Source organism: Scyliorhinus torazame, chromosome 1, assembly GCF_047496885.1.
Source record: "Scyliorhinus torazame isolate Kashiwa2021f chromosome 1, sScyTor2.1, whole genome shotgun sequence".
NCBI classification, from domain to species: domain Eukaryota; kingdom Metazoa; phylum Chordata; class Chondrichthyes; order Carcharhiniformes; family Scyliorhinidae; genus Scyliorhinus; species Scyliorhinus torazame.
In genome coordinates, this window is record NC_092707.1 from 365,144,576 (window position 1) to 365,157,674 (window position 13,099).

At 51.3% G+C, this 13,099-nt stretch overlaps 1 protein-coding gene across 1 annotated transcript in view; it reads right to left on the reverse strand.

The window, feature by feature from the left end:
- LOC140426410 (potassium channel subfamily K member 12-like) overlaps positions 1 to 5,851 on the reverse strand; it is a 114,337-nt gene extending 108,486 nt beyond the window's left edge. Inside the window, exon 1 of the mRNA XM_072511150.1 lies at positions 5,419 to 5,851. Coding sequence (XP_072367251.1) covers positions 5,419 to 5,755 — 337 coding nt within the window. The 5' untranslated portion in view covers positions 5,756 to 5,851. The remainder of the gene's footprint in view (positions 1 to 5,418) is intronic.
- Between the last annotated feature and the right edge of the window lie 7,248 nt (positions 5,852 to 13,099).

The following is a 13,099-nucleotide window of genomic DNA, read 5'->3' on the forward strand; positions in this document are numbered from 1 at the left end:
ATTGAACTTTCCTGCTCCCTTTAAATTGTCCCTTTAAAAATCCCCTTTACTGGTGCACAAAGCAGTAACCGCAGTATAAATCTGTATACATACATGCCCAATATCTATACAAGTGAAAGGGGTATGAAAGAACCAATTATATTCACCACTGAGACACAACCTGGTATCCTGTTACAGATACACATATCAGCATGCTTCTGCCCACTTCAGCCCTGTGGCATTGTTAAGTTGGCATGACCAAAATAATCAGATCAGAGCAACACTTAATGTAAGGAGCAACTGTATACATTCGGCATCCAAGATTGCTCACGTGGTTAATTCCTTTAATAGGTACAAGTTCCACTCCAGAAACTGTAATCAATTACGGAGAGATCATACCCAGGGGGTGTTTTGTGTTGATCCAAAAAAAGTTCAGACACCTCTCTAGACTTGAGAAGATTGTCCCCTTTAAAGCTATGGTAGGAACCAGCATCCTGGGGGCTGTAGAGATTTTTAAAGCTCCAAGTCAAGAATGTGTGTGGCATGGATGGCTCTTTGCAAGCGGTGGTGTTCCCATGTATCTGCTGCCCTTCTTCCTCTAGCTGGTGGGGGTCACAGGTTTGAAAGGTGGCTTTGAAGGAGCTGCGGGTGAATTGATATGGTGCATCCGGTATACGGCAGTCACTGTTGCCATTGTGTGCCGGTGGTGGAGGGAGTGAATGTTTAAGATGATGGATAGATCAAGCCACCTGTTTTGTCCTGAATGCTATTGAAATGCTGCAGGGACTGTTCCTCTTAATAAACAAGTCATCAGTTTCTATACATAGGACTCTTGCAACAAATATCTGTGAGGACAAAGTTGATTGGTCATTTTTCACCTCTGTGAGCAGTTCATTAATGTTATACCAGTAAACCAGAGATTAAGAAAATATTTCCATGGCAACTCCTACCAGAAACATGGCTAAAAAAACAGCAATGAATTGAAACTCCACCCTGCTACCCGTGGCACCAGTTATTAATATTCTGATGCGATGAACCATAGCATTCCAGGGGAAAGATTGTTTTAAATTTTGGAAAAGGGGGGACTTTGGCTTGAATTCTTGGAAGTGAAAGCAGAATAATCGCTGCAAAATACTTCCCTCTCTTCCTGACCACACAAAGGATAGAGGCCTCAGACTGAAATTCGTACATGCTCTTTATCATTGATATAACTATTCCAAAACAGTTACACAAAGGCTGCAATAATGCCAACTGTGCTGATCCCTAGCAGTAACACGTGTGAGATCAGCTAACCTAACAGCACAGTGGCACAATGGTTAGCTCTGCTGCCTCACAGCTCCAGGGACCCGGGTTCAATTCCCACCCTGGGTGACTGTGTGGAGTTTGCACTTTCTCCCCGTGTCTGCGTGGATTTCCTCCAGGTGCTCCGGTTTCCTCCCACCGTCCAAAGATGTGCAGGTTAGGTGGATTGTCCATGCTAAATTGCCCCTTTATGTCCAAAAGGTTAGGTTGGGTTTCGAGGATAGGGTGGAGGCATGGGATTAAGTAGGGTGCTCTTTCCAAGGGCCGTGCAGACCCGATGGGCTGTATGGCCTCCTTCTGCAGTGCAAACTCTATGATTCTATGATTAGCAGAAGGGAACAAAAGTGAATCTTTCTAATCTGTCAAAAATGACACTGAAGGTCACCATAATGTTAAAATGCCACATAAACCATCATATTCTTACAATACTGAACAACATGGAGATAACAGTCTCATAATTTGCATCTTGTCATAGCTTGGCTGCTCAAGACATTTCCATCACATTCGGTGTGAGCTGTGCCTAGAAGCTGTTCCTGCCTGAGTGGAAAATCCCGCTCACATAATTTCTCATAGTCACAGTCACTTGTGACAAACTCACACTCTCTCACATCCTTGCTTTTTTTCACACATACACGAACATAGTCGCCAACTGCCCGTGCGTTATTGGACGGCAGCTTTGCCCTGAGCTCAAACATTTATCTCGAAATATCCGGTCTGATTTTAGCGGTGAAGTTGTTCTGTAATCATACACTTTCTGCTTTGTGATGGGCCCGAGCGCTAATGTATGTGAGATCAGCTTACCGAGCAGAAGGGGTCAAATGTGAATCTTTCTCGTCTGACAAATACGATACTGAAGATCATCATAATGTTAAACCGGCATTTATACCATCACATTCTCACAGTACTGAACACTATAGAGATCACACTCACTTTGTCAAAACAAATCATTGCAAAACCTCCACCATCCAAAGGCAAGTGGAAGACTTAACTTCTAATTCTAACCCCCCCCCCCCCACCCCCCGCCCACCCCCTGTATTTTTTTGTGACATAAAATTCAGAACATTTCATAGAACAGTCCCAAGCAGTGTAACTCAGTACTCAGTGAGGTTTGCCATATGCACACACCCAACTACACACATACAAATTCACATAGCCAAAAGCACAGGGGGTTTCAAATCAACTCATACGGCAGATATATGCTCCATAAGCACACACTTAACTCCGACACAGACACAGCTCAGGAACATAGGAGCAGAAGTAGGCCATTCAGCCCTCCACACTGCTCTCCCATGCAACTAGATCATGGCTGATCTCTCCCGCACTATTCCCATATCCCTCGATGCCATTAGACCCTGGAAAACTAGGATCACTGTCCTGAACATATTCATTGACTGACTCACACTCAGTCCATATTGGAACTTACCCTCAGGCCACAGGTTCACGTTGACTGATTTACACAAGGACCCTTGGAGACCCTCCACCTAAACAGTCACTATTGATATTCTGACAATTTGTTCAGACTGGCAGTCACAGACTGGGTGACCCAGTCAGACACTCCACACTCACTCACACTCACTCACTCACACTCACCCACTCCACACTCACACTCCACACTCTCACTCCACACTCTCTCACTCCACTCACTCTCACTCACTCCACACCCACCGACTCACTCACTCCACACTCACTCACTCCACTCACTCACTCACACTCACTCTCACTCCACATTCATTCACTCCACACTCATCCACTCACACTCACTCACTCATTCCGCATTTACTCACTCACTCCGCACTTACTCACTCCACACTCACTCATTCACTCACTCCACACTCACACGCCACACTCTCACTCCACACTCTCTCACTCCACACTCACTCACTCCACTCACTCCACACTCTCTCACTCTCACTCACTCCACACGCACTCACTCCACACGCACTCACTCCACACGCACTCACTCCACACGCACTCACTCCACACGCACTCACTCCACTCACTCCACACTCACTCACACTCACTCTCACTCCACATTCATTCACTCCACTCACCCACTCACACTCACTCACTCATTCACTCACTCTCACTCACTCATTCCGCATTTACTCACTCACTCACACTCACTCCGCACTTACTCACTCCACACTCTCTCACTCACTCCGCACTTACTCACTCACTCACACTCACTCTCACTCACTCCGCACTTACTCACTCCACACTCTCTCACTCCACTCCACGCTCACCCACTCCACACACACTCACCCCACACTCACTCACCCCACACTCACTCACTCCACACTCACTCACTTACTCACCCACCTCCACGCTCACTCGCATTCACTCACTCCACACTCCACACTCACTCACTCACTCCACACTCACTCCAAGCTTTCTCACTCCACACTCACTCACTCCACACTCACACCTCCATGCTCGCTCGCATTCACTCACTCCACACTCTCACTCCACACTTACTCACTGCACACTTACTCCACACTCACTCACTCCACACTCTCACTCCACACTCACTCACTACACACTTACTCACTCCACACACACCTCCACGCTCGCTCGCATTCACTCACTCCACACTCCCACTCCACCCTCACTCACTCACTCCACACTCACTCACTGATTCATTCACACTCTCACTCACTCCACACTCACACTCACTGATTCACTCCACACACACACACTGACTTACTCCACGCTCACTCACACACTCCACCCTCACTGACTCACTCCACACTCATAAATTATCATAGAATTTACAGTGCAGAGAGAGGCCATTCGGCCCATCGAGTCTGCACCGGCTCTTGGAAAGAGTAGCCTACCCAAGGTCAACACCGCCACCCTAGCCCCACAACCCAACCCAACACCAAGGGCAATTTTGGACACTAAGGGCAATTTATCATGGCCAATCCACCTAATCTGCACATCTTTGGACTGTGGGAGGAAACCGGAGCACCCGGAGGAAACCCAAGTACACACGGGGAGGATGTGCAGACTCCGCACAGACAGTGACCCAAGACGGAATCGAACCTGGGACCCTGGAGCTGTGAAGCAATTGTGCTAACCACTATGCTACCATGCTGCCCCTCACTGACTCACTCCACACACACTCACTGACTCACTCCACACACACACTCACTGACTCACTCCACACTCACTGACTCAATCCACACACACACTCACTGACTCACTCCACACTCACTGACTCACTCCACACACACACTCACTGACTCACTCCACACTCACTGACTCACTCCACACACACACTCACTGACTCACTCCACACTCACTCACTCCACACTCACTGACTCACTCACTCCACACTCACTCACTCCACACTCACTGACTCACTCCACACACACACTCACTGACTCACTCCACACTCACTGACTCACTCCACACACACACTCACTGACTCACTCCACACTCACTCACTCCACACTCTCTGACTCACTCACTCCACACTCACTGACTCACTCCACACACACACTCACTGACTCACTCCACACTCACTGACTCACTCCACACACACACTCACTGACTCACTCCACACTCACTCACTCCACACTCACTGACTCACTCACTCCACACTCACACTCACTCACTCCACACTCACTGACTCACTCCACACACACTCACTGACTCACTCCACAATCACTCACTCCACACTCACTGACTCACTCACTCCACACTCACTGACTCACTCCACACTCACTGACTCACTCCACACACACACTCACTGACTCACTCCACACTCACTCACTCCACACTCACTGACTCACTCACTCCACACTCACTCACTCCACACTCACTGACTCACTCCACAATCACTCACTCCACACTCACTGACTCACTCACTCCACACTCACTGACTCACTCCACACACACACACTCACTGACTCACTCCACACTCACTCACTCCACACTCACTGACTCACTCACTCCACACTCACTGACTCCACACTCACTGACTCACTCCACACTCACTCACTCCACACTCACTGACTCACTCACTCCACACACACACTCACTCACTCCACACTCACTGACTCACTCCACACTCACTCAGATTCACTCCCCTCTCCTGACCCTCCTCACTCAGTCTCCCTGAGGAGTTTTCCTTACCGATAGTGGACACCACGGTGCCCACGAAGTAGAAAGCCCCGGTGAAGTCCCAGCGGGCTCTCAGGGTGTCGGAGTGGATGCCGGCGGCGATGGCTGCCTCGTAGTCCCGCAGGAAGGCGCTCAGGTCGCCGGCGGCGATGTCGAACCTGTCGGCGAAGTTGCGCACGGTGCGGTTCCACTTGGCTCGAGCCTGCAGCTCGGTGGGCCGTTCCAGGGCCGAGAAGACGGCGGCGCCGCACACCAGGTAAGCCACGATGAGCAGGGCCAGTAGCACCAGGCGCCCGTTGTCCTCGTTCAGGTGGAGCGGAGCGCAGCCCCGGGCGCTGGCAATGCCCATCCTCCGCCCATCAACAGAACCAACACATACCCTCTGCCAGGGGCAGCCAGCTCCCCCCCACTCATCAAACTAACTTTCCGGAGGGGAGACTGGGGGCAAACTTCAACCAGGAAATATAACCCCCCCTACCCCCGTGCCAGCCTCTGTAAATCAGACCCCCCTGTGCCAGCCTGCCAGGAAATCAGACCCCCCTGTGCGAGCCTGCCAGGAAATCAGACCCCCCTGTGCCAGCCTGCCAGGAAATCTGACCCCCCTGTGCCAGCCTCTGTAAATCAGACCCCCCTGTGCCAGCCTGCCAGGAAATCAGACCCCCCTGTGCGAGCCTGCCAGGAAATCTGCCCCCTCCCCCTGTGCCAGCCTCAGTAAATCAGACCCCCCCCACCCCCCCCCCCCCCGTGCCAGCCTCAGTAAATCAGACCCCCCCCCCCCCCGTGCCAGCCTCAGTAAATCAGACCCCCCCCCTCTCTGTGCGAGCCTGCCAGGAAATCTGACCCCCCACACCCCCAATACTGGAAACGACGCTCAGTCAGAATTCAACAGCAGCGCTCGGGAAACAGGAAGAATTTTAACTGCCGGGCTTTCCCCTCCAACATTTCCTTCGCAACTAACCGAGCTGGGATGTGCAGCCCCCCCCATGTGTTGCGTTAGTTTCCAAAATTCGCCCAGTCGCTCTGCCGCATTCCCACTTACTTGCACTCCGAAAAGACTGGGATCTCTCCAACGCCGGCACAATCACATCGATTTTTAAGACTCTCTATCTCTCTTTCTCCCTCTCTCTCGCTATCCCAGATAGTCAGGTAAATAATAATAACTCGAGCTGCTTGAGCGACTCCCCAAACCCCCAGTCTGCAGCCAGTCCTCAGCGAGCTGTCACGCTCCCAGGCAGGCAGGAAGGCAAGGGGGCTTGGTGCGGAGAGGGGTTACCCGGGGGCCACATGGGCAGAGAGTGGAGGGCAGTGCCCACTGCCCTTCTCCCACAACGTGTCAAGTCCATTCCTATGCGAGAGTGTCTTCTGGAGATGTGGCTAGCCTGAGAGCGAGAGAGAGAGAAAGAGAGAGAGGCAGAGAGAGGTGAAGAAAGCTGAAAGGCGGGTCCCCTGCCCGCAACAACCAACTCCAGCCTTCATTCCAGCACCATGGACAGGGCTGAGGCTCCCTGTTGTGCCTCAGCAATTTGTCCTCCCCAAGGGAGGCGGAAAGCGCCACCTTTTATTTCTTGTACAGACCGGCTTTTATTCTGAACCCAGAATTGAACAGAAAACTCCCCCACCCATTTTTAAATAGAGCTCCCCAGACAGCACTGCGCACTCTGAGGGACAATTCAGATCGAGCTGAGCAGGTTGGGTGCAACACAAAGTATGAAAGTCGCAGCTAAACTGGGTTTCGACACCGCTACTTTTCAATGTTATACGAGTTCATTAAAAAAAAACATCGCATTTCCACAGCTCTCTCTCTGCTCGTTTGCTATATGTATATATAACCGGGGGGGAAAAGTAATCACACGTTTTGCTCCCCCTCTCTATCATCAAGCTACGAGCGGCTCTATTTGAGAGATTATCTGAACTGGCCTGGTTAAACATTAACCCAGGGAGTCCCACTCAGCTGCGTTGCCCGGGAGATGGACTGAAATAAAGATTTGTGAATTCTCGACTGGATTTTTTTTTACACATTGAGAAGGGGCTCAGAAACTCCGGCTCTCGGTAGCTGGGAGTGAGCAGACAGACCTGACAGGAGGAGGGCGAGTGGAGGGAGAGATTGCAACCTCAGATTGATGCAGACATGTTCAATATTAGGGTGAAGCTCAAAAGGAGCAGGAAACACCGCAGAGCGGGGGGAAGGCAATGTAACTTGCTCTGTCCCTTTGTTGAATTTAAACCGGGGGGGGGGGGGTTGGGCTCCCCGTGGTTCCTGAAGTGCCCTGAGCCTCCCCCCGCCCCCGCCCCCCCCACAACCCCTCCCCCTCCCTCTGGTTAAGCAGAACACCAGCAGTTCACCTCTAAGCGCTGATCGACAATTCGGGAGACTGCTTCGATCAGCATTTGAATGGAAACCTGCCCTCCCTTTCCAGACTCTCTGAGAGTTGGGAAATGTCGTGGGTGTTTTAAATGCAGGTTTGACAGTCACTTTGTGGTGGAGTTTAGACTTGGTCTGAGATCAAGCCCAGACTGAATTCACACCCATCCCAGGAGACAGATTGATATCAGGGGCCCTTACATGCCGAGGCGCAGGTCCCAGCGCAATGTACGTGAGGTCTACCCATTCCTGGCAGAGGTTAAAAGCAGTTTCTCTCTCAGACGAGGCCGGGAATGACCCAAGTGAAAACTCATTTGGCCTTCTGGATTACTCATGTGCACCATTCATATTCTGCTGTTCATTGGCATTTATTACAAATTGGCGCCAGTGTATTGGTATCGTTGAGTTCAGATTCCTGGGTTTCCATTTGTTTTATATATTTTTAAAATAATATTTTTATTCAAATGTTTCCAATAATTTTTAATAACAAACAACCCCCCCCCCCCATAACAAAAGGAAGAAAGAACACAAACCCCACATTGAAAAATAACCCCCCCCCCCCGCCCCGAAAGAGACCCCCCCTCCCGGGTTGCTGCTGCTGACCTCCTCCTAGTCTAGGAACGGTTGCCACCGCCTGAAGAACCCCTGCACAGACCCTCTCAAGGCAAACTTTATCCTCTCCAATTTAATGAACTCTGCCATGTCATTTATCCAGGCTTCCACGCTGGGGGGCTTCGCATCCTTCCATAATAACAATATCCTCCGCCGGGCTACCAGGGACGCAAAGGCTAGGATACCGGCCTCTTTCGCCTGCTGCACTCCCGGCTCGCCCTTTACACCAAATAATGCCAACCCCCAGCTTGGCTTGACCTGGACTTTCACCACCTTGGACATAGTCCTCGCAAGACCCCTCCAAAACCCCTCCAGGGCCGGGCACGACCAGAACATGTGGACGTGATGTGCCGGGCTTCCCGAGCACCTCCCACACCTGTCCTCCACCTCAAAGAACCTACTCAACCTCGCCCCTGTCAGATGCGCTCTGTGAATAACTTTGAACTGTATTAGGCTGAGCCTGGCGCAAGAGGAGGAAGAATTAACCCTACTCAGGGCATCAGCCCACAGACCCTCATCTATCTCCTCCCCTTGCTCTTTAGCTCCTCTACCGCGGCCTCCTCCTCTTCTTTCAGCTCCTGGTAGATCGCCGAGACCCTGCCCTCTCCAACCCATACACCCGAAATCACCCTGTCCTGAATCCTCTGTGCCGGGAGCAGCGGGAATTCCCTCACCTGCCGCATCACAACCGCCCTCACTTGCATGTACCTGAACGCATTTCCCGGGGGTAACCCAAACCTCCTCCAGCGCCCCTAGGCTCGCAAACGTCCCGTCTATAAACAGGTCCCCCATTCTTCTGATCCCTGCCCTATGCCAGCTCCGAAACCCCCCATCCATCTTTCCCGGGACGAACCAATGGTTCTCCCTAATCGCGGACCAGACCGAGGCTCCCATCTCGCCCCATGCCGTCTCCACTGCCCCCAGGTCTTCAACGTTGCCGCCACCACCGGGCTCGTGGTGTACCTTGTCGGCGAGAGCGGCAGCGGTGCCGTCACCAGCGCCCTCAGGCTCGTGCCCTTGCAGGATGCCATCTCCAACCTCTTCCACGCCGCCCCCTCTCCCTCTATTACCCACTTACGGATCATCGCCACGTTAGCTGCCCAGTAGTAGCCACACAGCTTTGGCAGCGCCAGCCCTCCCTGCCCCTGCTACGCTCCAGAAACACCCTCTTTACCCTCGGGGTCTTATTTGCCCACACAAAGCACATGATGCTCCTACCTACCCATTTAAAAAAGACCTTGGTAATCATAATGGGAAGGCACTGGAACACAAAAAGAAACCTTGGGAGAACCATCATTTTAACCGACTGTACCCTGCCCGCTAGCGAGAGTGGCAGCACATCCCATCTTTCAAAATCCTCCTCCATCTGCTCCACCGACCGCGTCAAATTGAGCTTGTGCAGTGCCCCCCAGCTCCCCGCCACCTGAATCCCTAAGTACCAAAAGTTCCTTTCCGCCCTCTTCAATGGTAGGTCATCTATCCCCCTTCCCTGGTCCCCTGGGTGCACCACAAAGAGTTCACTTTTCCCTACGTTAAGCTTATAGCCCGAAAAGTCCCCAAACTCCCTTAGGATCCGCACGACCTCCACCATCCCCTCTACTGGATCTGCCACGTACAGCAACAGGTCGTCCGCATACAGCGACATCCGGTGTTCCTCCCCCTCTCATGAAGGTTCAGTCAGGGCGCTCGAGAGTTACAAGTTAGCTAGGAAGGACCTAAAGAGAGAGCTAAGAAGAGCCAGGAGGGGACATGAGAAGTCTTTGGCAGGTAGGATCAAGGATAACCCTAAAGCTTTCTATAGATATGTCAGGAATAAAAGAAGACTAGGTAAGAGTAGGGCCAGTCAAGGACAGTAGTGGGAAGTTGTGCTTGGAGTCCGAGGAGATAGGAGAGGTGCGAAATGAATATTTTTCGTCAGTATTCACACAGGAAAAAGACAATGTTGTTGAGGAGAATACTGAGATTCAGGCTACTAGACTAGAAGGGCTTGAGGTTCATAAGGAGGAGGTGTTAACAATTCTGGAAAGTGTGAAAATAGATAAGTCCCCTGGGCCGGATGGGATTTATCCTAGGATTCTTTGGGAAGCTAGGGAGGAGATTGCTGAGCCTTTGGCTTTGATCTTTAAGTCATCTTTGTCAACAGGAATAGTGCCAGAAGACTGGAGGATAGCAAATGTTGTCCCCTTGTTCAAGAAGGGGAGTAGAGACAACCCCGGTAACTATAGACCAGTGAGCCTTACTTCTGTTGTGGGCAAAGTCTTGGAAAGGTTTATAAGAGATAGGGTGTATAACCATCTGGAAAGGAATAATTTGATTAGACATTGTCAACACGGTTTCGTGAAGGGTAGGTCGTGCCTCACAAACCCTATTGAGTTCTTTGAGAAGGTGACCAAATAGGTGAATGAGGGTAAAGCAGTTGATGTGGTGTATATGGATTTCAGTAAAGTGTTTGATAAGGTTCCCCACGGTAGGCTACTGCAGAAAAACGGAAGCATGGGATTCAGGGAGATTTAGCAGTTTGGATCAGAAATTGGCTAGCTGGAAGAAGACAAAGGGTGGTGGTTGATGGGAAGTGTTCAGACTGGAGTCCAGTTACTAGTGGTGTACCACAAGGATCTGTTTTGGGGCCACTGCTGTTTGTCATTTTTATAAATGACCTGGAGGAGGGCGTAGAAGGATGGATGAGTAAATTTGCAGATGACACTAAAGTCGATGGAGTTGTGGACAGTGCGGAAGGATGTTACAAGTTACAGAGGGACATAGATAAGCTGCAGCGCTGGGCTGAGAGGTGGCAAATGGAGTTTAATGCAGAAAAGTGTGAGGTGATGCATATTGGAAGGAATAACAGGAAGACAGAGTACTGGGCTAATGGTAAGATCCTTGGCAGTGTGGATGAGCAGAGAGATCTCGGTGTCCATGTACATAGATCCCTGAAATTTGCTACTCAGGTTGAGAGGGTTGTTAAGAAGGCGTATGGTGTGTTAGCTTTTATTGGTAGAGGGATTGAGTTTCGGAGCCATGAGATCATGTTGCAGCTGTACAAAACTCTGGTGCGGCCGCATTTAGAGTATTGCGTGCAATTCTGGTCACCGCATTGTAGGAAGGATGTGGAAGCATTGGAAAGGGTGCAGAGGAGATTTACCAGAATGTTGCCTGGTATGGAGGGAATATCTTATGAGGAAAGGCTGAGGGACTTGAGGCTGTTTTCGTTAGAGAGAAGAAGGTTAAGAGGTGGCTTAATTGAGGCATACAAGATGATCGGAGGATTGGATAGGGTGGACAGTGAGAGCCTTTTTCCTCGGATGGTGATGCCTAGCACGAGGGGACATAGCTTTAAATTGAGGGAGATAGATATAAGATAGACGTCAGAGGTAGGTTCTTTACTCAGAGAGTAGTAAGGGCGTGGAATGCCCTGCCTGCAACAGTAGTGGACTCGCCAACACTAAGGGTATTCAAATGGTCATTGGATAGACATATGGATGATAAGGGAATAGTGTAGATGGGCTTTAGAGTGGTTTCACAGATCGGTGCAACATCGAGGCTGAAGGGCCTGTACTGCGCTGTAATGTTCTATGTTCTATGTTCTCACGAACCAACTCCCTCCATTTCCTGGACTCCCTTAGTGCCATGGCCAAAGGCTCGATTGCCAACGCGAACAACAGGGGGCACCCCTGCCTCGTCCCTCGATATAGCCGAAAGTACTCCGACCTCCGCCGATTCGTAGCCACCGGGGCTCTATATAGGAGCCTGACCCACCTGATAAACCCCTCCCCGAACCCAAATCTCTGCAACACTTCCCACAGATACTCCCACTCCACCCGGTCGAAGGCCTTCTCCGCGTCCATAGCTGCCATTACCTCCGCCTCTCCCTCCACAGATGGCATCATAATCACGTTGAGGAGCCTCCGCACATTGGTGTTTAGCTGCTTGCCCGTTACAAATCCCGTCTGGTCCTCATGGATCACCCCAGGGACACAGCCCTCAATTCTCGTAGCCAGCACGTTTGCCAACAACTTAGCATCCACATTGAGGAGCGAGATCGGTCTATACGACCCACATTGCAGTGGGTCCTTCTCCCTCTTCAGAATCAGCGAGATCAGCGCCCCGGACATTGTCGGGGGCAGGGTCCGCCCCCCCCTTGCCTCATTGAAAGTCCTTACTAACAACGGGCCTAGCAGGTCCACATACCTCCTATAAAACTCAACCGGGAACCCATCAGGCCCCGGGGCCTTCCCCGCCTGCATGTTCCCCAATCCTTTAATCAGCTCCTCCAACCCAATTGGCGCCCCTAAACCAGCCACCTCCTGCTCCTCCACCTTTGGGAACCTCAGTTGATCCAGAAATCGTTGCATCCCCTCTTCCCCCACTGGGGGCTCAGATCTATACAGCTCCTCATAGAAGTCCTTAAATACCTCATTCACTCTCGCTGCACTCCGCACCGTATTTCCCCTGCTATCCTTAACTCCACCTATCTCCCTCGCTGCCTCCCTCTTACGAAGCTGGTGTGCCAGCATCCAGCTCGCCTTCTCCCCATACTCGTACGTTGCCCCCTGTGCTTTCCTCCACTGTGCCTCTGCTTTCCCTGTGGTCAACAGATCAAACTCCGCCTGGAGGCTTCGCCGCTCCCTAAGTAGCCCCTCCTCGGGGGCCTCTGCATATCTCCTGTCTACCCTTGGGATCTCCCCCACTAAACTCTCCCTTTCCCTGCCCTCTCTCTTC